Source organism: Trichomycterus rosablanca, chromosome 7 (assembly GCF_030014385.1).
Source record: "Trichomycterus rosablanca isolate fTriRos1 chromosome 7, fTriRos1.hap1, whole genome shotgun sequence".
Lineage (NCBI taxonomy): Eukaryota > Metazoa > Chordata > Actinopteri > Siluriformes > Trichomycteridae > Trichomycterus > Trichomycterus rosablanca.
In genome coordinates this window covers 12812981-12840762 of record NC_085994.1, presented here as the reverse complement: position 1 = coordinate 12840762, position 27782 = coordinate 12812981, and the positions used below count along the sequence as shown (strand labels likewise).

Genomic DNA, 27782 nt, shown 5'->3' with positions numbered 1-27782 from the left:
ACACACTTTTCACACTTCCTCATTTAGATACACGCAGACTTTTTTATAAGTAGCATGCACATATTCACTCCTCACGCTCCTCCAGGCAGACAGGGTGTTGATAGATCCGACATCTGGAGCTGCTTGACATGGAAAGAAAAGATGAGAGGGTTTTAAAAAACACAAAAAAGAAAATGAGTAGAAGAGCAGGAGGCAGGGTAAAGAGTCTGCCAAGGCTCCGTGCCTTTTGCTTTCACACTTTAACTGGATTTCGGGAGATTACTGCAGAACGGCTTGTCTTCCGCTCACTATTTGGATGACTGTAACCGAGGTTGATGGCTCTGGAGCCCAAATGTCAGCGGTGATGGAAACATGGAAGGCAATGACTGCTCTTGCCGCTAATGGCAAGGGATTACAGCACAGTGAGCATTTAAAGGACGGAGAGATAGAACCATCACTCCATTGTGAATTAAGACTGATCTGCTCTAATGAGACTCTAAGAAAAAGAGACAGACGGAGAGGGAGACAGAAAACAGTGAGCACTGGAATTTCTCCATGAATGTACTGGCTAGAAATCGTCCACACTGTTGAATAAATATAGTGTTTATATTCAGGGTGGAGGGGGGGTTGAATTCTGCCATATTTTTGACTGATATGGGGGCAGGTGCACCCCATGAATGCAAATTTAAAAATGTCTAACACCCTAGTCTCTAATCACCTATTCTATATGGCCAAAAGTATAGTTCGGATGTTTAAGCCACACCCATTGCTAACAGGAAAATTAACATATAAAAAGTTTGTGGTTTTAAGTTGTGGCAACAGTTTGGGGAATGCCTCTTCCAGTAGGACTGTGCTGTTGTGCAAAAAGCCAGGTCCATAAAAACATGGTTTGATGAGTTTGTTTAGAAGGAAATTTAGTGGCCTGCACAGAACCTTTGGGAAAGATTGGATCAGTTGCAAACCACACCTTTTTGTCAATCATCAGTGTACTGAATTCCCACAGACACACTACAAAATCTAGCATAAAGTTTTCCCAGAAGATTTGACGCTGCTATGGGCAACTCTGTATGAATACCTGTGGTTATGGAATTGGATGTTCATGCACTGAATGGGCACAAGTTCCCACAGACACTACAAAATCTTGCATAAAGTCTTCCCAAAAGAACTGCGGCTGCTATGGGCAACTCTGTATGAATACCTGTGGTTATGGAATTGGATGTTCATGCACTGAATGAGCACAAATTCCCACAGACACACTACAAAATCTTGCATCAAGTCTTATCAGAAGAATTGCGGTTGCTATGGGCAACTCTGTTTAAATGCCCGTGGTTATGGAATTGAATGTTCATGCACTGAATGAGCACAAATTCTCACAGACACACTACAAATTCTTGTATAAAGTTTTCCCAGAAGAATTGACGCTGCTATGGGCAACTCTGTATGAATACCTGTGGTTATGGAATTGGATGTTCATGCACTGAATGAGCACAAATTCCCACAGACACACTACAAAATCTTGCATAAAGTCTTATCAGAAGAATTGCGGTTGCTATGGGCAACTCTGTATAAATGCCCGTGGTTATGGAATTGGATGTTCATGCACTGAATGAGCACAAATTCTCACAGACACACTACAAAATCTTGTATAAAGTTTTCCCAGAAGAATTGACGCTGCTATGGGCAACTCTGTATGAATACCCGTGGTTATGGAATTGAATGTTCATGCACTGAATAAGCACAAGTTCCCACAGACACACTACAAAATCTTGCATAAAGTCTTCCTAGAAAAATTAAGGCTGCAAAACTCTATTTAAATGCCCGTGGTTCTGGAACTGATTGTTCATCAAGGTGGCCTACCTCAACATGGTGTCAAATGGGTGAGCCAGTGTTAAGCCTGGTACCAATACTTGGGTATATTTCTTCTATTTACTATGTGGTTTGGATGCAGCCCCTAATTATGAGTAAAATACAGTCGTTTTCTTTCTTTCAGTCTGTTTATGTCCCTATACGTCCCACACAATTTTAACACAAACTGTACATGGTTCATCAGATATGAATATCTGTATATCGTACATCGTCATAGATTTATGTCTGGTCTTTTGAAACTGGCTGAACACACACAGATGTACATTTATGGCGATAAATGTATTTGACACAAGTGGGATGTACGCTTATGTAACGAGCGTGAGTAATATTCAGTGACAAAGTTGAAGAGAGACGGAGAGGAGTGACTCTGTGGAAGAAGCCGTTTGTATGCAGCATGTGTGAGTGGAGCTGTCCAATGTGCTACCGAGCTTGACAAGTCGAGAAGGGTAAAAACATATTGTGTGAGGGCATGTGAGAAACAAAGGATGCGTGTGTGTGTGTGTGTTTGTGTGTGGTTTAGCTCACACTTTCATACAGACAGAAGATTTCAAAGTGTTATCCTCTAACTCACTATGAAAAACTGCAAGCATTTCCTCTAGTTACAAATGGTTTTGAGTTCACACTTTGAGTTCAGTGTGTTGAGAAGCACTACACAGCTGTGAGGTATATTTTCAAGTGCCTGATGTTATTCTAACCAGCCTCTGTTTGTGTGTGTTCTCCCAGGTGTCATATGCACGGCCCAGCTCAGCCTCTATCCGTGATGCTAACCTGTACGTGAGCGGGCTACCTAAGACCATGACCCAGAAAGAGCTGGAGCAGCTTTTCTCCCAGTACGGACGAATTATCACCTCCCGAATCCTCGTCGACCAGGTCACAGGTATAACCGGTACAGCTTTTCACTCGTCACACACCAGAAGTTGATGTGTTGGATAGATGATGGTTTGTTAAAAAGACAGTTAGTGTCAGTTAACACATCTTGTATGAAGTACATGTAAATATACACTGATCAGCCATAACATTAAAACCACCTCCTTGTTTCTACACTCACTGTCCATTTTATCAGCTCCACTTACCATAGAGAAGCACTTTGTAGTTCTACAATTACTGACTGTTGTCTGTTTCTTTGCATGTTTTGTTAGCCCCCTTTCATGCTGTTCTTCAATGGTCAGGACTCTCCCAGGACCACTACAGAGCAGGTATTATTTGGGTGGTGGATCATTCACAGCACTGCAGTGACACTGACATGGTGGTGGTGTGTTAGTGTGTGTTGTGCTGGTATGAGTGGATAAGACACAGCAGCGCTGATAGAGTTTTTAAACACCTCAGTGTCACTGCTGGACTGAGAAAAGTCCACCAACCAAAAATACATCCAGCCAACGGCCTGTGGGCAATGTCCTGTGACCACTGATAAAGGTTTAGAAGATGACCAACTCAAACAGCAGCAATAGGTGAGCGATCGTCTCTGACTTTACATCTACAAGGTGGACCAACTAGGTAGGAGTGTCTAACAGAGTGGACAGTGAGTGGACACAGTATTTAAAAACTCCAGCAGCACTGCTGTGTCTGATCCACTCATACCAGGACAACACACACTAACACACCACCACCATGTCATTCTGTGGGGGTCCTGACCACTGAAGAACAGGGTGCAAGCAGGCTAAAAATGTATGTAGCGAAACAGATGGACTACAGTCAGTAATTGTAGAACTATAAAGTGCTTCTATATGGTAAGTGGAGCTGATAAAATTGACAGTGAGTGTAGAAACAAGGAGGTGGCTTTAATGTTATGGCTGATCAGTGTAAGTGGATGAAAAATTGTGATCACCGTTTCCCCATAAATTTTACAGGTTTTTATTGTCTTAATGTCACAGGGCATTATAATGCAACAGGTAGTGTTTTATTTATTTTATTTAACTTTATTTAACCAGGCAAGACATTATTAAGAACATATTAAGTTGCTTATTAAGTTCTTATTTAGAATGACAGCCTGTCAAGTGCCAAGGAGCACTTGTGGAAAAAAGAAAACAAGGAAGAGAGGGACAAGGGGGAAAGAAAGCAAAGAGAAGAGAAAAACATCACACATATCATATAAAGCAATTACAAGTATCATATTCAAGGCGTATTAAATATGCCTTTGATCAAATCCTTAAAAGCAGCAACTGAAATGAATGTGTCTAGTTTTAGAGTTCTTTATAACAAGTCTCAGAAGTAAAGTGTTGTTAGACTGGCAACCCTTGCTTACAATAAATTATAATTACATACCTTTTATTTCATTTTCATCAACTGTTGTCATGGTAAGGGTCACGGCAGGTCCAGTTTTACTAGAAAACAGTGTGTGCAGTGCAGGAATATGCTGGACAAGTAGCCGATACATTGCTCGGCTTCAACCAGCCGATTAAATTCAGATCTCATCGGCGGTGGGCTAACGCAATAGACTGCTGCATTAGCCGAGCACTTATACCTATTAAACTAAAGTCTAGAGAATGAAACATGTGTACAGTGAAACATTTAGATACCTCCATATTTCATAACTTTTATTGCTATGCAGGCAGTATCACATAATCTAAAAAACAGTGTTCTTTAATTCACACGCACAGGACACACAGGCAAAGTAATATTTTAGCTATTTGAGGTTCAGCATTGACCCTGTTAATGTACATTGCCAACGCTCACAAATGGTAGCAACATATTCAGTCTCAGTCTTACAAACCCTTCTAACCCTTATTTCCACATGCTGCTCTCACACACAGATATGCACAGGCACCACACTGCCCCTGTGGGGCCACGTGAAGGCTCCTCCAGGGCAGCGGGTCCGCAAGAGGAATCCTAATGACTAATTAAATCTGAGTTGCCAGTGATTATTAAATGAGAAAGTTTTTTTCCCCGGAGCTGCAGTGCTAAGAAGTGCCATGTCTGTCTTGCCTCCACTACATAAAGAGAAACGAAGCATGGTTTACCGCTCTACCGTCGAGCCTTGAGAGCCATCCTGGGGGGTGGTGGGGTGCTAATGATAAAGAAATTCAATGTTTCATGTCAAAACAGATTTAGTATTTGTAGAAGCTTAGTTAAATTCCTAGAAGCCTCGACAGGATAAACTTCAGCACAACACCACCCACGTAATACCATTTATATATGTTTATGTTCCTAGAATTCATTATTAATTCGTAGCTGGGTTAGTTTCACTTCTGAGAATATTTCCAAGGCCCTGGTACTTTAATATGCAGAATTTTTGTTTTATGTAATTACTTAGGAACACTGGAGAGCAACAACATTTACCCGAGCACAGTTGCCAAAACCTTTAAGCCGTACAGCTCTTTCCTTATTCAGCAATGGTTTAAGATATAGCCAAATATGAAACAAGGCTGCAACCTCTCAAATTGGAACTAACAGCCTGAACAGAAAAAAAATATGCAATTAACTAATTTGGTCAAGATTTGGCCTCAGTTTTTGGCCTTCATCAAAGCAATTCATCTTCAAGTCAGTCTAAGAAGCAAAACATACTAAGGGTGTACCCTGACTCAACGCATCTCGAAACACACAAAACTAATTTTGACTGGAATAAGTTTAGTAAAAAAAAAAATCAAAAGTGTGAGTTAGTAGGCAAAGATCAAAGAATAACTGACAGGAAAATCCAACAACCATTAATATGACACAAGCAACAAATCCAGCAGCAGGATTACATATGCAGTAAATTAATAATTGTTACAAGGTGGAAAAGAACAGTGCTGGCTAAAAAGCCTCTGCTTGTGACAGAAGGTACTGTCAGATGTGGCTGTTACAATCCCCATTCTTCCAAGGCTAGCCTTTAAAGCTAAAACCTCCTACCATTCATTTGGGAAAGGTCTATTAGAATAATCACGGTAAGAACTGATAATACTCACTAATGCCCTGAGGACCGCAGCCCACCCAGTCCACTGGTGCCAATCAGCTACTCCTCCAACCTACAGTAAAGTCTGGATAGGTTTGGGCAAAGTAATGGGTTTATGTTTGTTAAACAATATTGCAAATATGTATCTATGGCCAGACCATCTTTCCTGGTCAAATTATATAGACAAATTGTCTACATGAATGTGAGCATTGTCTAATGTCATCTTGCACACAGTCAGTTTAAAGCTCAGCCATCCAATGGATAAGCAGAGCATAATCTGAGCACATGCAGATATCTCAGGATGTACTGAAAGGGATGGTCTTGATTTCAAGTCTAAATGTCTTCATTCAAATCAACTTACAGTTGTGACCATATGCAGTTGTTTTGTGGCCTTGCTCAAGGGCAACCTGGCAGTAGTGGGGCTTTAACCAGTTGCCTTCTGATAACTACTCCAGTATCTTAACCCCTGAGCTACTCCTGCCCTTGTAGAATTAAAGAGATGCCCAGACAAGAGATGAAGTTCTAGGCGTTAGTCTGATGATTTGTCTATAAGCAATAAATATAAGAATAAGAATACACGGTGGAATGTGGAAGGCCTCCACGTTTGCCAAATACATGGGGAACTGGTAACAGGAATAAATTCTGCAGGTCTTGAATAACCACATTATGATTACTGTTTGTAGTGGTGTTATTTTGTGATAGGGTGGATTTATGACCTTAAAACACACAGCTATGGGTACAGTAGCAAAGACAAGGGTATATCTGGTGCCTTCACTGATAAAAGCCACCAGAATGAATTATTTAGTAGATACGAAATGCATTAACTTTCAGTTAAACTTTTGTCTGAACACAGTGCTGATCTACTGTATATGTCACTTAGAATCTCAAAATAACATAAGTTTCATGATGCCTGATAGTCCCAGGCAAATATGTTTTCTGGTTCCAGAGTGGGTTCAGGGGCTAATCATAAATTAAAGAATCCAAAAGAGAGTTAAGTCATGGTGTTTATGATGATTGGTGGGAAAGGAGGCTAAGCTCCCACAAACCTGTGCTTTCACAAGCACTATGCTTAATTTTACTTGTTGGCAGGAGCAGAAATGCAAACAGGGGTGTGCCATCATGTTCCACTAACACCAATTTTAGTTCCAGAAGCAAGTGCCCTAGTGCAGAGAGAGGTTTCATTTACTAGGGGTTTGGGTCCATAGGGATACAAATATGGCAGTTTCTAATAACCACGTATCTACTATTCCCAGAGTGGAAAAGGCTGAAATGAAAGACTGGGCATCAATCTCTGAAATGAAACCAGACACTTGAGCTATTTTGATCGATGCAAAGAAAGAAGACAGGAAGCTCGGATACAGCCAAATTGGCCACAATGTAGACAGATGTTCTCTCCTAGTCATTTATTTCTGTCTTTTTCCAATATCTGGTTTGCTCAAGTTTCATACTGTAAAAATTAAGTTTAATGATGGTCACAGAGGTGCATGGGTTTAGACTGGAGGTTAATTCAGCAACATTATTAATGTACTGTCATGTTACTAACCACTATCAGTGTCTGGATAAATATTTACGACATTTTACCAACCCTGAGATTTTTAGTAGCTCCAACTGGCCTGACAGTGTCTTTGGACTTATGGGTGGGAATTGGAGTTCCAGAGGTAACGCATGTGAATACAGAAAAGACCCTGGCCACCCAGCTGGGAAATTGTACCCAGGCCTGTTTACTGTGAGGCAGCACCGTTATTTATTGCACCAACATGTCTCCTCCTTAAAAATGTCAAAGAAATATTTTTTGTTGACATTTTAAGCAGACTGTTTTTATTTTCGTTGGTCCTACATGTGTTTTCAACTTCATAATTACTCAGTTCAACAGCAAAAGGCAATTGCTCATCCTGCTGTTTAATGCCACTCTGAGAATCACATTGAATATGGCAACAGAAAAAAATAAAGAGTGGTCTGAGGAGATAAGAAAAAAGGAAATAGTCGTGCTCACCATAAATACTACAATATCATCTCTGAAGTGCTTGCTGTTCATGTGGCCATGATAACCAATATTATTAAGAAGTTTATGACCTAAGGAACTGGCCAGCATTTTTGTGGATGTGGCCACAAGAGAAAAGAGAAAAATTGGCCCAAGATTGTACAAGCAGATGGTTCAAATGGTTGAGGAAAAAAAAAAAAAAAAACAAGAAAAATACAACCAAGTGGACCTTCAAGCTTGAGGTACAACAATTTCACACCATCTGTCTGAATGAAAATGGTCTCTATGGTAGAAGACCCAGGAGGACCCTCGGGCACTGGACGCCTTCAGTCTGTGCAGAGCGCAATGAAGTCAAAAGACTATGAAAGTGTTTTGGAGTGGAACGTACCGCCCAGAGTTAGAAAGCTGTTCCTCAGTCGCAGGAGTTGCGTCTTAAAAACAAACACGTAAAAAGCAGGCAAGAGTGTTTAAAAAGAAAACACAGGACTAGTCCAAAGTGGTTTGCAATGAGTCCTGATCTGCATACAGATCCAATAGAATTACTGAACATGCTTGATTGCAGTCAGGGCCTCAAAAGACTGTGCTACAAAATGTGAAGTTATGGGAATCAATATTTTCGTTTTTTATTTTTGTTGTATTATTTAGAAAATGTGTTCAGTTGTTATTTCAATGTGAAATCAAGAATAATGGTGTAATACACCTAAGTCAGTTTTATTTTAGTGGAAGTTGAGGATTTTTTTGAAGATGATGGAAGGCCACCAATATTTTGGCCACATTTGTCTATATACACTGATCAGCCATAACACCTCCTTGTTTTTACACTCACTGTCCATTCTATCAGCTCCACTTATCATATAGAAACACTTTGTAGTTCTACAATTAGCGCTGCTGTGTCTGATCCACTCATACCAGCACAACACACACTAACACACCACCACCATGTCAGTGTCACTGCAGTGCTGAGAATGATCCACTACCCAAATAATACCTACTCTGTAGTGGTCCTGGGAGAGTCCTAAGCATTAAAGAACAGCATGAAAGGGGGCTAACAAAGCATACAGAGAAACAGATGGACTACAGTCAGTAATTGTAGAACTACAAAGTGCTTCTATATGGTAAGTGAAGCTGATAAAATGGACAGTCAGTGTAGAAACAAGGAAGTGGTTTTAATGTTATGGCTGATCAGTGTATAAAAATAAATGAACAAATCAATGTATATACAGTGTATCACAAAAGTGAGTACACCCCTCACATTTCTGCAGATATTTAAGTATATCTTTTCATGGGACAACACTGACAAAATGACACTTTGACACAATGAAAAGTAGTCTGTGTGCAGCTTATATAACAGTGTAAATTTATTCTTCCCTCAAAATAACTCAATATACAGCCATTAATGTCTAAACCACCGGCAACAAAAGTGAGTACACCCCTAAGAGACTACACCCCTAAATGTCCAAATTGAGCACTGCTTGTCATTTTCCCTCCAAAATGTCATGTGATTTGTTAGTGTTACTAGGTCTTAGGTGTGCATAGGGAGCAGGTGTGTTCAATTTAGTAGTACAGCTCTCACACTCTCTCATACTGGTCACTGAAAGTTCCAACATGGCACCTCATGGCAAAGAACTCTCTGAGGATCTTAAAAGACGAATTGTTGCGCTACATGAAGATGGCCAAGGCTACAAGAAGATTGCCAACACCCTGAAACTGAGCTGCAGCACAGTGGCCAAGATCATCCAGCGTTTTAAAAGAGCAGGGTCCACTCAGAACAGACCTCGCGTTGGTCGTCCAAAGAAGCTGAGTGCACGTGCTCAGCGTCACATCCAGCTGCTGTCTTTGAAAGATAGGCGCAGGAGTGCTGTCAGCATTGCTGCAGAGATTGAAAAGGTGGGGGGTCAGCCTTTCAGTGCTCAGACCATACGCCGCACACTACATCAAATTGGTCTGCATGGCTGTCACCCCAGAAGGAAGCCTCTTCTGAAGTCTCTACACAAGAAAGCCCGCAAACAGTTTGCTGAAGACATAACAACAAAGGACATGGATTACTGGAACCATGTCCTATGGTCTGATGAGACCAAGATTAATTTGTTTGGTTCAGATGGTCTCAAGCATGTGTGGCGGCAATCAGGTGAGGAGTACAAAGATAAGTGTGTCATGCCTACAGTCAAGCATGGTGGTGGGAATGCCATGGTCTGGGGCTGCATGGGTGCAGCAGGTGTTGGGGAGTTACATTTCATTGAGGGACACATGAACTCCAATATGTACTGTGAAATACTGAAGCAGAGCATGATCCCCTCCCTCCGGAAACTGGGTCGCAGGGCAGTGTTCCAGCATGATAATGACCCCAAACACACCTCTAAGACGACCACTGCTTTATTGAAGAGGCTGAGGGTAAAGGTGATGGACTGGCCAAGCATGTCTCCAGACCTAAACCCAATAGAACATCTTTGGGGCATCCTCAAGCGGAAGGTGGAGGAGCGCAAAGTCTCGAATATCCGCCAGCTCCGTGATGTCGTCATGGAGGAGTGGAAAAGCATTCCAGTGGCAACCTGTGAAGCTCTGGTAAACTCCATGCCCAGGAGAGTTAAGGCAGTTCTGGGAAATAATGGTGGCCACACAAAATATTGACACTTCAGGAACTTTCACTTAGGGGTGTACTCACTTTTGTTGCTGGTGGTTTAGACATTAATGGCTGTATATTGAGTTATTTTGAGGGAAGAATAAATTTACACTGTTATATAAGCTGCACACAGAGTACTTTTCATTGTGTCAAAGTGTCATTTTGTCAGTGTTGTCCCATGAAAAGATATACTTAAATATCTGCAGAAATGTGAGGGGTGTACTCACTTTTGTGATACACTGTATATATACTCGGTCACTTTGGGCTAACATAAGCGAGTCTGAGGGGTGATAGTAGCAACCTTTTAATCAATGGTTAAATATTTAGAGAAGCTCTCTAGCTGTTAGTTCAATGCAGTCAGTAAGTGTCTTTCATCAATGACTGTTGGTGGGATTGATCCAGAACCCTCCCTATTACTAGCTGCTATTCTGCAGAGAGAATCAGTCTTCATGACACTGCTTTTACAGGCTACCTAATAAAAGCCCTTTTTCCCTTTCTCTCCCTGCTGGTGTCAGTTTAACAGAAAGCTCTTTTTCCAGTACTGCAGTACAGGGGAAGAGTTGTGACATAGCAAATGGTGTTATTGCTGCACAGCTCCAGGGACCCAGGTTTAATGTCAGTATAGAATTTCGCTGGGTATTCCAGTCTCTTCTCACTACACATAAACATTCCAGCAGGTCGACAGGTGACTAAATTACCCTTAGGTATGAGTGAATGTGTGACCCCACTGCAGTGACTGTTTTTAGCATAGTCTTTTTTTAAGTTCCATATTAGCAGCAGCATCTAAACTTGGCTGTTCCTTGGCTGTTTTCTTCTCTTTATCCTGATCAGGCATGTGCAGGCGTGCAACTGTTAGCCTTCTGCAATCTCTTTAGCACGCTAGCTTAATAAATGTTCCATACAGTTGGTACAGCCACTTTAAAGCAAGTGAATAAGAGACAATGGGAACATGCTTAAGTTCAGAAAGCAGAGCAAAAGCTTTCATTAACAGTCAAGTCTTCAGATCTCAGAGTGCTCCCAGAGGAATATATTTTCCCGCTTTCGTTTCTTGTCTCCTCCTTTCTCTTTCGCTCTACGCGAGCAGTAGGCGTGCAGCGGAAAGCGCTTTGTCAGGCCTCAGCCATGTTTGTGTGTATGTGTGAGCGTCTGGGTTATTATTAAACCAACCATTCTTTAGCTACACATATGCTGCGGCGAGATAAGTTCAGGTAGAAAGTTACATAAAGCACAGGCAGATTATCAGGAGAATTGTGCTGTTAACCAACACATGCAGACGCCGTAACTCTGCTCGGTTGATGATAAGTACTGAAGGGAGCTGAACGTGCCTGTTTTTCTGGTTTGGAGCTGGCTGCTGTCTTTGTTTAGTTTAAATAGCTCTGCCTGGGAGCTTATTATGGTAATGCTTAAGAGAAATTAAAAGTTCACAAAAAGAGCAGTGCCACTAATGTTCAGATTATTTTTGCAGACTGGGAAGCTTAAAGCTGGTTGTGCTCTGCTGTTGAGTAACAGCCTTGTCTTGCAGCTCAGCATTCAAGCTTATAAAAAAGAAGGGCTAGCTTGCTGCAGCCATAATAACGGTCAGTGTATTTCCCAGAGGAGGCAACCTGGGTCTTGTCACGACTTCAATACAGTAGGTTGTGGGATGCATTTTCAGCCCATCAGACTTGGAACAAACAGGCCTGCTCGGACCACACAGTCAGGGCAGGTTTTTTTCCTTAAAAAAAAGACAGAATAATCAAAGACCTGATAAAACAAGACGAATATAAATCTGTGCACTTAGCATGCATATCATTATTTCAACATGCTCTTGAGACACACCGTGCATACACACAGACTCCAGCAGTATAATAATGAACCCAGTCCACTTATTTGCTGCAAGCAGGTGCAAAGTGCAGCTTTTTATAATGTCAAGTAATGCATTCCAGTGTAATGAAACACTTTAAACTGGTATGTGGAATGGCTGAGAGACTGTATACTTGGTATTTCTGTGCATATTTAATTTCCACCGCTTTAGCCAAGATAGTGAAAAAATAATGAATTTTGCAAGTATTAGTAGGCAGAACAATGCCAGCAGTGGTGATGCTGGAAATTCTCATAGCCAGATCTTCTTCCAATATTTCAAATGTGAAATGGAACTTTTACAAGATTAAAAATCCAGTGTAGTTTGGGAGATTAATACACATGCAATGAATTCAGTTAGGATAGGTTAAATGGTGTTTATTTTTTGAATGTTAAGACTACTTCCAAAATGAAAACATTTAAAAATAATTTAAAAAAAAAGCATGTGATAATGGCAAAACTGTTTATTCTGATCAGATTGTAATCACTTTTTTTTAATTGTTTAATGATTAATTGTGGCATTGTTACAAAATGTAGTGAACACTGCAAAAACTGTATGTATACATACCATATTTGGAGAATGTTAGGTGTGTCACATAGATCGTTAAAAAATCCAAAAAAGTAAAGTGATAATCTGATCAATGCTAATGGCTTAAAAAAGGTCGTTTAATGATGTTCCTAACAAGTTTTACACTTTGATTACATTCATGACAGGAACGGTAGTTACTCATTACACAAGGTTCATCAGTTCACAAGATTATATCAAACACAGTCAGTCTTGGACAATTTAGTGTCTCCAATTAACCTCACTTGCATGTTTTTGGACTGTGGGAGGAAACCGGAGCACCCGGAGGAAACCCATGTGGACACTGGGAGAACATGCAAACTCCACACAGAAAGGACCCGGACCGCCACACCTCGGGATCAAACCCAGGACCTTCTTGCTGTGAGGTGACAGTGCTACCCACTTAGCCACCGTGCCGCCCTCCTAACAAGTAATGGTAGTAATTTGAACTTGAGAGTTGAAGAGCTGACACTGAGCTGAATAATTCATTATTACATATCAGCATACTTACTTTAATACATAAAACAGTAACGCCTTTTTATCCGATTAAACATTTCAAACATTCCACTAAATAATATTTGTATGCATGACAGTTCCACCTGTCATATTTTCTGTTCCTGAAGCTGTAAAGTCAGAGCGCTCTGAGAGAGAAGGCATCTCATTCTGCTATCTATGAAATCTGCATTGACCTCAGTTTCACACAGCGGAACGCAGGGAGCCTAACAATTCATCCAAAACCATGCAGAATAATGTTTGTGCTTGTTTTATTTCTGTCTTTCCTTCTGTCAGGCTAATTAAAAAGAACAGGTTGTAGAAAGGCTGGGAGAGAGAGAGAGAAAGAGAGACAGAGAGGAAAAGCTGTCAGGGATGATGCTGGTGAGGAGAAAAAAAGTGAGCTGTGGAGAGAGGGATGAAGGGGGAGAGTGAGTGCAATACAGAGGCAAGCTGAATGAAAGCTTGTTGCGTTGAAGAAACTGCGTACAAATGTTTGCTTCCAGAGCTGCATATATCAAAAGAGTCTTATTTCAATGCTAAGACGGCAGTAACAATAAGACAGTATGCTGCAGGAATAGAACCCCAAACAGGAGCCGTCAATACGAGCAAGAATGGAGGGAGGAGTGAATGCCAGGCTGCAAACGCATGCACAATGTTACTCGCAAACGCATTCGAGCACAGGCGCGGTGTATTATGCAAATAGTCGTGTAGACAAGTCGTCTGCTCGCTCACCTCTCTGGAGCTGTAGGAAGCATCTCATTAAAAAGCAGCCCAACAAACGGCCTCCCCGCCAGCCAGACTCTTTTAAATGTTACTTTCAGGTGGCGGTCAAAAAACATCGCCTAGGAAACCACAGAAATGTCAGCGCGCTCGGCATGCCAAGCAGTATCGCGTGGCCATCAGCTTATGCAAACCTCGCAGCTTGAGACAGACTGGCACACTGTACACTCATATAGTAACCCTTCACACTCACACACACATAACCACACAGATACACACACTTTATTTCCGCACCAGCAGGCGGAGGCACCCCAGTACAATATCTCCATCTTCCTGTGAAGAAAGGAAAACAAATTGCATCTGCCTGCCAGTGGCAGATTGCAGGGTGCCCAATGAAATTTGGCTGTTTCCTCACGACTAATTTCCATAATGCAACACCAGCAATAGCAGCTGTCACACATGGACCGCACATCAATGTCAGATGGCATTTCAGACACCGAGTCATGGCTACCTCTCTATCTCCATATAAGAGAAATACATCTGATTTAAGTGGGTATCAAAGTGAGCAAGAAGGTATTGCTTATGTCAGAGCAAAAAAAATTTACTGGTAATTTACTGGAATGCCAGGCTCACAAACAAGGTTTTGGGTTGAGACCTAGTACAATTAGGAAGGTATACCAGAGTGTATACAGTTATATACAGATTATACACATATATGAACAAAAGGTGACACATAACCTAGAGGACGAATATAATCTGCTGTTCTGATAAAACAAATAGATCAAATTGTTCAGACAAGCACCCAATGGTGGCTTTTTTGGGTTCAACTAAACCTACCATGTAAATAGACTTTGCAGCCCATAAGCAGCTCTGTACACATACCCACTTAGCCTGTTAAATGTACATTTATAGAATAAATAACAAATTACATCTGGTCAGTGAGTAGTCCTCTGAAGGTCCCTTGCTATTGACAGACTTCCCTTTGTGAGAATAATTTTGAACAAAAGATGTCCACAAATGTAAGTGATTCAGAAATAAGAGATGTAGGCTCACAAAGGTTCTGATATTGGTTTTATTCTTTCTTTAAAATATATACTGAGTGAAAGCTGGAAAAAGCTAACCTACGGCTATTTTTTGACCCCTCAGGTGGCTCGCGTGGTGTGGGTTTTATTCGCTTTGATAAGAGAATAGAGGCTGAGGAGGCCATCAAGGGCCTGAATGGACAAAAGCCTTCAGGAGCAGCCGAGCCCATCACGGTCAAGTTTGCCAACAACCCGAGCCAAAAGACAAGTCAGGCCCTGCTCTCTCAGCTTTACCAGTCTCCCAACCGCCGCTACCCTGGGCCTCTTCACCACCAAGCCCAAAGGTTCAGGTAAAGCCAGCCTTTCAGGCTGCATATCACCAATTACTTCACTAAATCCATCATAGAATGATGATAATACTGAATGCTGTTTGTATAATGTTATTTAAACTGTGGTAATGTAGAGTTCTCCTTATTAAAAAACTAATATAATGGAAAGCTAGTATATAATCGCCTAACCATATTAATAAACAATTATGCAATATGTGAACAATAATAATAGACAAAGGTGAACAGTAATAGATCAGACCAGCCTTAACCCCATACCCAGTGATAGTAGTGTTACCCAGGGAAAAGCAGGGTGTGGTGGAGTTTCCCTTTTGTCATGTCATGTCATGTCACTACGCCGTCATCGTTCTGCGATCGTTCCACATAGATGGGTCAGCTTTCTCCATTGCACTCTGTTGCATGTCGCTTGTAGCAGACTAGCCCCTGATAATACAATCCATGTCATGTTGATGTCAATCCAGTTTATTCTGGGTCTTCTTCATATTCTAATCCTTTAAACAAGTCCTGTCATAACACTGCCTGTTGTTGTCATGTGGTCATGTCACATGCCAAAAGTAACATAACTTGCGGGACTTTTTTATTCTGGCCACCCTGTAAAAATGCTCATGGTCATTATTTTCCTTAATGAGATTTTCAGCAGGTTTAAAAAAGACTGAATGGGGGTTTTTGGTCTTTCTTCAGTGTCCAGGCTTCACATCCATATGTGGCTACTGGACAGACCAAGGCTTTCATAAATAGCTTGATGATGGTACTAATTGACTTATTTTTTCATATGCTTGTCTGGACCAGGTACCTTTTAGGGGACAGTGGTAGTTCAGTGGTTAAGGTACTGAACTAGTAATCAGAAGGTTGCCACTGTTGGGCCCCTGAGCAAGGCCCTTAACCCCAATTGCTCGAATTGTATTCCGTCATAATTGTAAGTCGCTTCGGATAAAAATGTCTGCTAAATAATGTAAATGACTTAAAAAATGACTTTCACTTAGCCAGTTCTAGCATGGCACATTTGATCTTCCTTTAGTCGTGGCGGTTCCATTTCTTGAACATCAATCCGTATGTTCTCCTTGTCACCACTCCTTCCAGTAGTCTTTTCATCTTTGACACGCCTTATTTGCTTTGACAAGTTTCTTCCCATTTTTGTCCTTGATGCCTGTAGTTCGAGGCTGGAATGGTTTGGTGAGCGTCTTTACTACCTGGAACACAGTAATCACCTTTCCTTCTATTTTCTTCCAGCTCCTGCATAATGTATCCAACTCAGCTTGTTTATCTCCTCTGAGATCTTCTGCACTTCAAGTCAAAGCTTTTTGTATTCATCTGGGGACTTTGTTTTTGCTTCATGCTTCTTTCTTATCCACTCAAAGGTGTCACTGAATATCCAGGTCTTGCATTATTTGTTCCAGTTCTTCGGTACTGTTTCCTTAGCAGCTTTCAGTATGACATCCTTCATCTGCTGCCACAGTCCGTCTGGTGTGTGTGGTTGCTTAAGTCTCTCCAGCTTTTCAAATCTGTTGGCAACCTCCATTTGCTATTGCTGATTGAACTGGTAATTTGAGTTTTTCAAAGTCCAACAGCAGTGGCTTCCTGATTTGTTTCCTTTTAAATTTGAATTTCATCATCAACATCACAATATTGTGATCAGAGGCACAATCTGTACTGTGCATGTGCGTGCATTATTAACCGACTGTTTCCACTGCTGACTAATCAGGATGTTGTCAATCTGGGTTCTGGTCTCCTGATTTGGACTATTCCAAGTGAATCTGTGCCTGTTGTGTAGGCGGAACATTGTGTTGGTGATAACCAACATACCTCTGCACAGAAAATCACCCGTGGCTGACCCTGGTTAGACACAGGTTGTTACATCTTCTCTCTCTTGAGCTTTACTGCGTCTTCTCTGGGCACTTTGTCATGCCCAGCCTGTCTCTCACAGTAGGTACCACTGACCTTTTACTCCTGGGTGTCATCCGAGCCACTATGGCATTGTTTTCTGGACTAGTCACTTGTGGGATCCCAATATCTTGTCAGCTTTGCAGCCGACTCAGAGCTAGGTTGACCCTGTATGTCCTTGCCAAAGATTTTTTAAGAACTGCACTGCAACCCATAGTTCGGGTTCTCTATGGGCAGGGTTGTGATCACTGTTCAGAACCTGCCAGGAGCAGGCATAGTCAAGCTTCTTCACTACAGCAAGGTAGAGAGACAAGGAATGGTTTCTCTTTTAATGATGGTACTTTTTAGGGCTGGGGTTATATTTAGTATGTTTTATATAAAGGACTATGTTATTACAAAATAGATTTAAGGGTCTGTCAATAAACTAAGAGGGGCATCCAAATATAATTTGTGGGACCCAATGATTTAATATCTAACTTAATGTAAAAGTACCTGACAATAGTAAGGTTTTCTAATTTTTTTAATTAGTTTATGTTAACTGTAGGTGTTTATTTAAGCTTGTAAAATACTAAGTGATCCTGGGTAAAAATAACTGTTTGGGAGGCCATATTCATTTACAGCATCTCCATACAGATTTTATTTTCCTCACACCATACTGTCCTCCATTCACTTTATCAGTCCCCATTAACCACCAGCAAACAACAACAAATATCCTGGCTAAAATGATGCGATACAAAAAATTTTAAATAATATAAAGCAAGTTGAAATTAGCGCTATGGTGTTACATGCTCACAGAAGCCTCATCCATCGAATAAAATGCCACCAATTTCTTACCACAGTCATAATTTGTTGAGTTGTGCCATTTAAGTACTGAGGATCATGCATTAGCACAAACGTGTCATGCTTGCCAATTATAATTGTACTGTAATGCCACTGATAGCAATCAGTAATTAATCCCTCATACATCGCAAACAATTAGAACTGAATAGATATGAAAATGATGTCTTACATTTGCATGAATCACAGGGCCACACAAAGGTGCTATTGTGTTGTCTTTGTCTTCTGTGCACAGAAGCCCTGATTTGCACCTCCAATTAACTCATTTACCCATGGTGCAACATGCCTGTCTAATTAACTTGGTCTGAATCAGCCAAGTAAATATCTTCCCTGTTATCACTTTGGCTGAATAAATACTGCTCTTTTTATTAGGTTGGCTTGAAAAAGAAACAGTGAACAGTCATTATAATAACAATATTGTTATAGTAGTAGTAGTAGCCTTTAAAGTCTTTCATGTAAATAACTGTTTGCTAGTTGTGTTTTTTTTCCATTGGTTAATTTTTACTAGCTCTCTATCCTCTCACACGACAGCTATCAGCCTAGAATGGCGAGAGCTAACATGCATCCACTGAGACAGATTCGCATGAGCAGTGCCTTATTTTTACAAAATGACCTGAACACCACTGGAGGGGAAGCACACAACCTTATTATGTACACATAATAATGGTGAGACCGGGGTGAGTCCCCAGAAACCAAAAGATCGCTGACATACCACGTCAGCCAAAAAAAGGACTGGACCAAGCAATCCAGCATCACAGCTTCAGAGAAATTTATGCACTCTAACAAAGAGGCTGGCAAGAATGTAAGGGAAAAACCTTGATATATCATGGAGCAAATGAAAGCAAAAGAGTAATTGACAGATCATACACTACTGCGCCTCTGTGCTCCATCTGCTGGCCAAAATAGGCAACACAGAGGGACATGACTCCTAATGTGAATCAACTGCTGAACAACATTCAGCAGCCACCACGGTACAAGAAATGTCAACCGTCCTCACAAGAGCATGGTTAAATATGCTCTATTTGACTCCCAAAAACAGATAGCAATGTCATCATCAGAGCCTAAGCTACACTGACAGCTGCACTGACAGCATTAAATTCAATTGTGCTTCCTTAATCATGTGTCAACCCATCATTTCCTATATTGCTGCATCTTTTTATATCCCCTCTGTTGATTTAACTCAACGTTCTCAACGTTTAAGATACTGACACCAACTTACACAATATTACATATATTACTTGCCCTATGATTCGGACCTGTGGTTCCTTATCCTTCCATTGTTTTTAATTTATTCCATTTCTGGTTGTCTTTCATATAGGTCATTTTTTTGTAAGTCCATACTTCCTTTTTTTTCTTTAGGTAATACCACTGACCTCTATATGTTTTTCCAATTAACCTTATAATACTGTACTTAATCAGATTCTACATGTTTATACCATTTGTTAAATAATTACTGTGACTTCTAAGACTTTTTCAAGCCAACTTTAACTCAGTCGTTAATATCTTTGCCAAATTGACAAAGAAGAGACTATAAGATTTGAGCCACTCTCATATGTAGTCCCAGATCAGCTACATACAGTATGCGGCTGCACTGATGATACAATTATTATGTCTAAATCAGAATGAATGTTTTAAAAGTGACTGTAATCAGCTGAGGTTCTATAGATGTTGGCTCATCTGTCAGTACATTTTTTAAATATGCTGCTGGTGCAAATATGCCTTTTTAGGTTCGACTAATGACAGACACTACTAACACAACTGTGCATTCTCAAGGTGGAAAGTCTAGATCTGAGCAATGCAGATAAATGAAAAATGCAGATAAATAAATTTAGTCAATGGCTGCATTCCTTCTGAAGTGATCGTATTTAAAAATGAAACCATCAAAGTCGACCATTTGTAGGGTTGTTCCAAATCAAAGTTAGTATAAGTTGCCACTTCAAAAAGCCTTTTGTAAAAAAGACATTTCTGAAAGGAGCAATTGACTACAGATGGTGCACTATTGTAGGGGCTTGGGGCATGGTCATGATCAGTTTAGAATAGAGTGTGACCATAGAGTGTGCGGCTGTGGTCCATTCCAAAGTGAGCAGCTCCATTGTAAGGCCTACTTATTTAAGTGGGCTTAACTTTGAAGGGCCCTGTTAAAAGGACATTACCTTTAGACTTTATACTCCTGAAATTTGTACCAATATATAAAAATGGCAGCAGTGATCAGCGGGTTTTGCAGTTCTGATGAAATGTGCTTAGAAAAATAGTGAAAAAGTAATGGTTACTGATTCTCTTATGTGTTACTCTTATCTTATGTGTAAACATTTTTCAAGGAACTACATTTCACTTAACCTTTTACATCTGTAAACAAATATACTGTAAAGTACTTTCCATTTACTGCAAATTGCTGGTAACATGGTACCTTACTATCTAAAATGACGGCTCGAAACAGCTGGAAACATGAACCATTCATAACAAGACATGATCAAAAGGGACAAAATGGGATAGACAGTTCGTAGATTAGAAAGCGATCAGGGTCCATATAATATTTCTTTGTTTGTCCTGTCTATTAATATTTACTATAGAAACACTGTTTACTTTGATTGTATTTTATTGTTGATTTTATAGTTTAAATGATGGTGTTGTTTCAGTAATACAGTGCTATGCTATAATGGCAGTTCACATTCATAAAGTGTTCATTATACCCTACCGTACTGTCATGCTATAAAATAAATATATTTATAAATAAATTATACACTGTTTAGTGGACAGTATCACATTATATGTTTTACAGTGTAGTTATTATTAACAAGGCTGCATTTTTTTTTTTTTTTTTAGCTCACTCTGGCCGCTCAGGTGGCGCAGCGGTAAAAAGAAACGCGCTGCAACCAGGGCTGGATTCTGAGAGCGTGGTATCGAATCCAGCCTTGCTTTACCGGTTCGAAGCTGAGTGGCTATATGAGCAACGATTGGCCGGTTGCTCATGTGGGGGGTGGGACAAAGAACCGGATGTGGGTCTCTCTCTGTCAGAATGCGATTGCGTTCTCTGCCGGCTGATTGGAGGCGCTTACACAGAGATGGGAGAGGGTGCCCTTAGGGTGTGTCTCTCCGCATGCAACGCTAGGTGGCGCCAAACTCGTCAATGTGTGGGTGGCAAAGATGCATCTGGCTGCTGCTCGTGTTTCGGAGGGGATACGGGTTAGCTTCAATCACCTCCGTCAGGGAAGGGTTCGGCATAGACAGAGAGGAAGCACGATGCTAATTGAACAATTGGATGCGCTAAAAAGGGGAGAAAAAGGGGTAAAAATTAAAAAAAAAATTAAAAAAAAAAAAAAAAAAAAATATTTGCTCACTCTGGATTACATTCTGTGTCAGTGACTCAGACAACTTGGATTAAAAAAATCCTTAAAACGTTAGGTTAAACAACATTCCAAATGGCAAATATTTGTGAACCCTTGCACATGATCACTTCAGAATAAACTGCAGTCTATGTGACCACACAGAGTAAGTTTGTGTTTGCACATTTGTCAGGAAAAGTTTGATTTGTGGGAAAGTGTTAATTAGCTCTGTCAACCATCATGAAGAAGCTTAATAGGACACAAGAAAGGGGCAGGCCACGTGAGGGATGGGGGTCAGAAAGTGGCCAAACAGACAGGAAGCCAAAATGAGAGTGACTGTTGGGGATAAAAGTCTAATGCATGAACCCAGCAGGTCACCAGGGCTAATGAAAAGAACTTGAGAGAGTCAGTGAGTGACAAAGAGAGGGAGAGAGGGAGAGAGAACAAGAAAGGACACCTTGATTTAATATCCTATTACATTCTGTCTTTAACTTCATTCAAATGTCATGTTAAATTACTACACTTTTCCATTGCTTTATAAAGTGCAAAACCCTAGAGACACTGTCATTCATACCGCCAGCATGTCGCCTTTACACGATCACAAATGTCATGTATTTACTCTCTGAGGTAATTGTTTGATATTTATAAATTGCCTGTCACAGTTCTTCAAATTTGTCAGCAATCTGTCAAAAGTATAAAACTATTAGAGTGACAAAACTCGGCATAAGCAATAACACGCTTCTCATTCAGTGTTCTATTAAATTTCAAAACGGAGCCTTCAAACACTGAAATTGTGATATAAAAACTCCGGCATCAATTTTAGCCTTAAATTGTCTTATAAAGATAAAACGCAGTTATGCTTTTGACGGTATTTGCACCAGCATACTCATTCCACAGGAAAAACAGCAATTGCATGATATATTAAGATTGCAAGACATTTAGAACAGGAAATGTCTATCATGTCCTTAATATATCAGCATCGCTATAAAGTCAACACTGCTAGGCTTACAGGGTTTAATACTCTTTTGCACAGCCTTAGGCTATAATAGCAGCGAGTCTGCCTGGCATCAGGTGGCTCTTCCAGCTCAGAGTTGGTACCTGATGCTTTGCCAGCATAGTGGTTTACTCTGCGACATGCCTGATGGGGCTGAACAGTGTAATGGTCCATTGCTGGATGGGCATCTTCTCCAGCGAGGCAGGGCTTTAGCATTAGTTCCACTGGGTGAGTAGACCATCTGCCTTGCATTAACACCAGAACCCTCCTTCTCTTCACAGGCTGGACAATTTGCTTAATATGGCCTATGGCGTTAAGAGGTAATTAAACTTCACCGAATGCCAGATGTCCATGTTGACTAAATGATTTCTATCCTGTTTTTTTAAGTCTTCATTTTCTGAAAAGTCACATGCGTTTTGTTCAGTTCCAGTTTATTTCCTCCTTTCTTCAGTTTGCTTGATTAAATCTTGATTCTGCTTTATTTCAAACCACCAATCACTCTTGTCCTTAAAATGGTCCAGATTTTATCATTTCTAGTGATGAGTATGCATCGTTTGGTTGTGATGACTGCAGAATATTGTGTTTTGGTATTTTCTGTGTTATACTATTTGTGGCTTTTGTATTGAGTTATGGGTGCTGTTGGATTCAGGGTCTTGAGCCCAAACTCCGCCAAGCTAAACACCATTAAAGTCAGTAAGAATGTCACACGTCACCTATAAGCCGACAGACTTTGACGTGTTGGGGTTATACAGTCACACAGAAGTTTATTAGGTACACCTCCTTTGGTGTGATTCTTTTATAAGATACACCTACCAAATGTTAACTTTGTGGGCATACAATTACTGATTGCTCATCTGTTGCTCTGTTCACTACCCCAATTATTAATCAGGAGAGACCCCCACTGACCAGATATTATTCAGGTGGTCTACAATTCTCAGCACTATAATGACACTAACATGGTATTTACAAGGTAGTGTGTGTTGTACTTGTATGAATGTATTAGGTGCAGCAGTGTTGTTGGGATCAGAAAGTGCCCACTGATAGAAGACTAGAGTAAGATTAACACATAATGTAACAACACTGCCGCACCAGGTACATAAATTCTAGCACAAGACACTACCATGTCATCACCATAATAGTGTCATTGCACTGCTGAGAACGATCCACTACCCAAATATCATCTGGTCAGTGGGGGTCCCATGGCAAATAAGGCACCCAACCTAAAACTATAAGAAAGTCACCAGTGCTGGCCCCATAAACGGTGCATGGCATTTTAACAGGGTCGACATCCTCTGCATCCTCTGCTGTTTGGTCAAGGCACCTGCACTAGTGGTGGGGTATTCTCAGAGTTAAGAGAGTGTCTTTTCCGAATGCATTATGGCTTTTTGTGAGTAGGTAACTCACTGGTAGGTCAAAAGGTGCAGCAACCGACTGCGTGATGAAGGGGGCACGTGATAGTCTCAGCTCTCCTTGGCCAGTACAAGGGTGGTACTAGCAGGCAAAGAAGTGCAATAGGGAAATTGGCAACAATTAGATCGGAAGGTACCACTGCACCTTTAACTCTCTGTCCTATTTTTAGATTAGGAGGGTAAAAGTGAGGCGGAGGGGGGCGAGAGATCCCCTGGATCCCTGCAGGAAAAATGTTTCACTGCAGCTAGCACTCTAGTACATTCTCTGATTACCTAGGTTTTGTTCATCTACTGTTTGCTGCTCCTTACAGACAAATAAAAATGTAGTAAATGCCATAGAGCTTATGAGCAAGTTTTTATTGCTTTAACAGCCAAATAAATGTGGTGTGTTTGAAGACGTAGCCCTAAAAGTGGTGCTCTTTTCTTATTTAAACTCTTGTTAAAAAAAAAAGCTGAAATCCAAGTTTTACTTACTCCAGAAAACCAACACCAGCTGCCTGTTTGAAATACAGAACAATCACACCAGTAAAGCGTTTGAGCTTCACTTATTTCCATCCTTAAAATCTTTGAAGCTAATTTGTTAAGTAATTCTGACTACTTTCTTGGAAAGAAAAGGGAAAAATCAATAATTACAAAAGCCATGAGGTGAATCCAATAAACCCAGACAATAAAACAAGATATGCAAACAAGGCAGAGTGCATTTACAGCGCCGGCCTATATTTTGAAACAGTCTGAGACTAAACATGCTGATTATTTATTCCAAATGCCATGAGCTGTCACAGTGGCGGAGAAGTCTGTGCAAAAGTCCCTCTAGAGGAAGCAAGGTCCTGGGGTGGGTGTCTGGTTCTCCTCGAAGAACATGGTGGGAGGTAATTAACAAAGAAATCCTAGCCTGTGGAAGTGAGCAGCGGCGGATGAAGGTGGACGTACGGGAGGGTCAGCTGCTTGTTGCTATGCAACTCCCTGTCCAGCAGTACCATTTAGTAGGAAGGACAGAGTGTTCTCAGCCCTGCTGGAGCCTCTTCCATGCTCATGTTAATCTTGACTGGCCCTCATGCGCTTGGAGATGACTGGCATCCAAATTACCATGTAGCATGCTTCTTTTTTTTTTATCTCCCTCGCCCTTCTCTTCCAAGATGAATCATGGCGCTGGATTCATTATTTACACAGAAACAGAGCGTAATTGAAGATATGAGATGGTTGCTTGTCAGCAAATGTAAAGCGAGCTGATGCGCTATTATACTCCTTGTTAGCATAATAAGACATGGACGGGACAAAACAAAAGGGGGACTAGGCAGACATATTGACACTGCCAGGAAGAACGCGCAAATGAAACGTCTGAGTAATTCATGACAAAACAAGAAGCAGGGAATTGGCCGGCCCCACGATCTGCACAGCGTTATCGATCATAGTCGTGCACCGCGGAGCTGTGGGCGGAATACACTCAGTTCCCCAGTACAGGCACCTAGAAAGCATTGCTTGCATTTTCCACCCGCATGCTGCTGCTTCAAGCCAGCCACCACCCTCAACAATACACAAATAACCTGACCAATTCAACCGACAAAGACTTCGACAGAGATATCCCATTACCTGCAAAGTGGAAATACCTATTAAAGCACCTCCATTATTGCCTATAGTCATTCCTAAAAAAGTGGCCTACAGAATTATCCTTTATCCAATTTACCTATTATTTAAAAAAGCATGTTTCCTTTAAGCGGAAAGACAATTATGTGAAATCAGCTAAGCATTTAAATCTTTGTATCAAGAGAAATAAAAGCAGGAAGGAGGAATGAGAGCAGATTAACTCGGTTGCATTCTAAATCTCCCATAAATTTGGAATGTATTAATGTGACGAGTTCCTGCAATTTGGTCTCTGCAATAGAACTACTCAGGAAGGCAGTGAAAGAAAAGAGCTTGTATCTGTGCAAATGGCATTTTTTATAAGGCCCTCTTGCGTCTAGAGAACAGCCTATTCAGACTGCATACAAAAAGCCATCAGGCGCCTTCCTTTTACTACCAAACAAGTATTCAATGTCTAAATTATCTAAAGTCAACAGTAATACATTCAAAAGAGGTTGACATAAGAGGCAGCAAGCTAGAAGCCCTGTATTACAAACTGCATGTCGATTTAAGTTCACGACAAGGCGTGTGGTTGCAGCTAATGTGTTTTTTTATGTGCCTGCATTATTTTTTGTGTGTTGAACTGGTGTAAAAAATTTAGAAGCACTTAGCTGGCTAACCCCAAATTCACACCGGATGCGTCATGCTTTTGCGTCACATAAAGCATCGAGTTCGATGTCAAGGAGACTGAGAATTTTTTTAGCGAACAGTTCACCTTAAATCATTGGTGGAAAATGTTTATCTTAATGCACAAAATCTTCACTCTGCAGCTATATGGGTCAAATTCATGGGCACTTATGTGGCGCAACAGTCTATTACGCTCGCCCTTGCTATCAGCCAGCTGGGCGTCTACTTAGACATGATTGCCTACGTCCAAAGGGGTGGGGGGGGGGGGGGGGGTGGATTGATGCCCTGTCCAGGGTATTCTTGCCTTGTACCTAGTGTTTCCCTGGTGGGACCGGACCTGCCATGACCGTGGCCAGGATAAAGCGGTTAATGAATATGAAAAATTGAAATTTAAAAAATAATAATAATAAACAAACTAACTAACTAAACCAGCTTTAGATGTATCCGGTGTGAATTGGACTTAACTGTGTACCTCCAATGATGCTTGCTTTCCTATTGCAAAAGTCACTTATCTAAAATATCTCTCTCCTTCTGTCCACCCCTCTTCTCTTTTTGTGTCCATTTTAGGTTCTCTCCCATCACCATAGATAGCATGACCAGTCTGGTAGGGATGAACATTCCCGGGCACACAGGCACTGGCTGGTGCATCTTCGTCTACAACCTGTCTCCAGACTCGGACGAAAGCGTGCTGTGGCAGCTGTTCGGGCCCTTCGGCGCGGTCAACAACGTCAAGGTGATCCGAGACTTCAACACCAACAAGTGCAAAGGGTTCGGCTTCGTCACCATGACGAACTACGACGAGGCGGCCATGGCCATCGCCAGTCTGAACGGGTATCGGCTGGGCGACCGCGTGCTGCAGGTGTCCTTCAAAACCAGCAAGACCCATAAGTCCTGAACTTCCTGCCCACTGTCGCGCAGCCCTGTCAAACACACCAGTACTAACACCCACCTCAGCCCACACGAATAGCCTACAACAAACAGGAACACAAGCAACACACCCACCAAACAGGACTGTCTATGGCTTATAATATAACTTTGGACCTATAAGCCAACGTTGCCTAAGTATTATGAAATTGAAAATGGAAAATATTCATGATTTAGAAGACCTGTAACTGTTACAGGCATTCTGTTGTATATCCTTTCTTGTGGTTGTTTCTTTCTTTTCTTTCCTCTGTAAACAGTAGCAAAACCAAACCGCCCTTATTTCAAGAAGAGAATGTCCTTCTTCAGATTGTACTCTCAATTCAGGTTTTCCTTTTGTTCTCTTAAATCCGGATCCACTGTCGTTAATATTACACCTCCCTGGAAAGCAAACGGGAGGGGGCTCTTTTTAACAAATTGATGATCATTCATTCATTTCTTTTGGTGTATATTATTAAACCCCCTAAGTAAATTGACAGGGATGATGTCATCCCTTTTCTCTAAAAGAAATTTCTAACATTGTTTTGTTTTGTACTGCAAACAGAACCAATGTCTTTCCTCACGAGGGATCAGGAGACAGGGAGAGGGAAGGGATGGGTTAGCACTCCTGTTGACAAAAACACACACACACACACTGTTGCCAAAGAGAAGATCTCTTTGCTTGAAAATGTGTTTAGAAAAAAAATGAAAAAATAAAAGAGACAGAAGATCTATTTTTATAAATAATTATTAAAATATGAATTATTGAAGAATTTTTACAAGAATCTGGATTTGAAAAAAGAGAAAAATATTTTGACTGGCTAATTAAGGGTTGGGGGAGGGGTCAGGTGCCACCTTGTCTTGTTCGTTCTGCCGTGGTACTTTTTAG

The 27782-nt window shown here is 41.0% G+C and overlaps 1 protein-coding gene across 3 annotated transcripts in view; it reads left to right on the top strand.

Annotated features, from left to right (window-relative positions):
* The window catches only part of elavl4 (ELAV like neuron-specific RNA binding protein 4), an 86505-nt gene extending 59439 nt beyond the window's left edge, over positions 1-27066 (top strand). For 2 of the 3 annotated variants that reach the window (XM_062999012.1, XM_062999011.1), the window contains exons 5-8: positions 2569-2722; positions 15080-15305; positions 22619-22657; positions 26561-27066. In XM_062999012.1, coding sequence (XP_062855082.1) covers positions 2569-2722; positions 15080-15305; positions 22619-22657; positions 26561-26888 — 747 coding nt within the window. In that variant the 3' untranslated portion in view covers positions 26889-27066. The remainder of the gene's footprint in view (positions 1-2568; positions 2723-15079; positions 15306-22618; positions 22658-26560) is intronic. The other variant, XM_062999013.1, reaches the window with a different exon arrangement.
* The last annotated feature ends 716 nt before the right edge of the window (positions 27067-27782 follow it).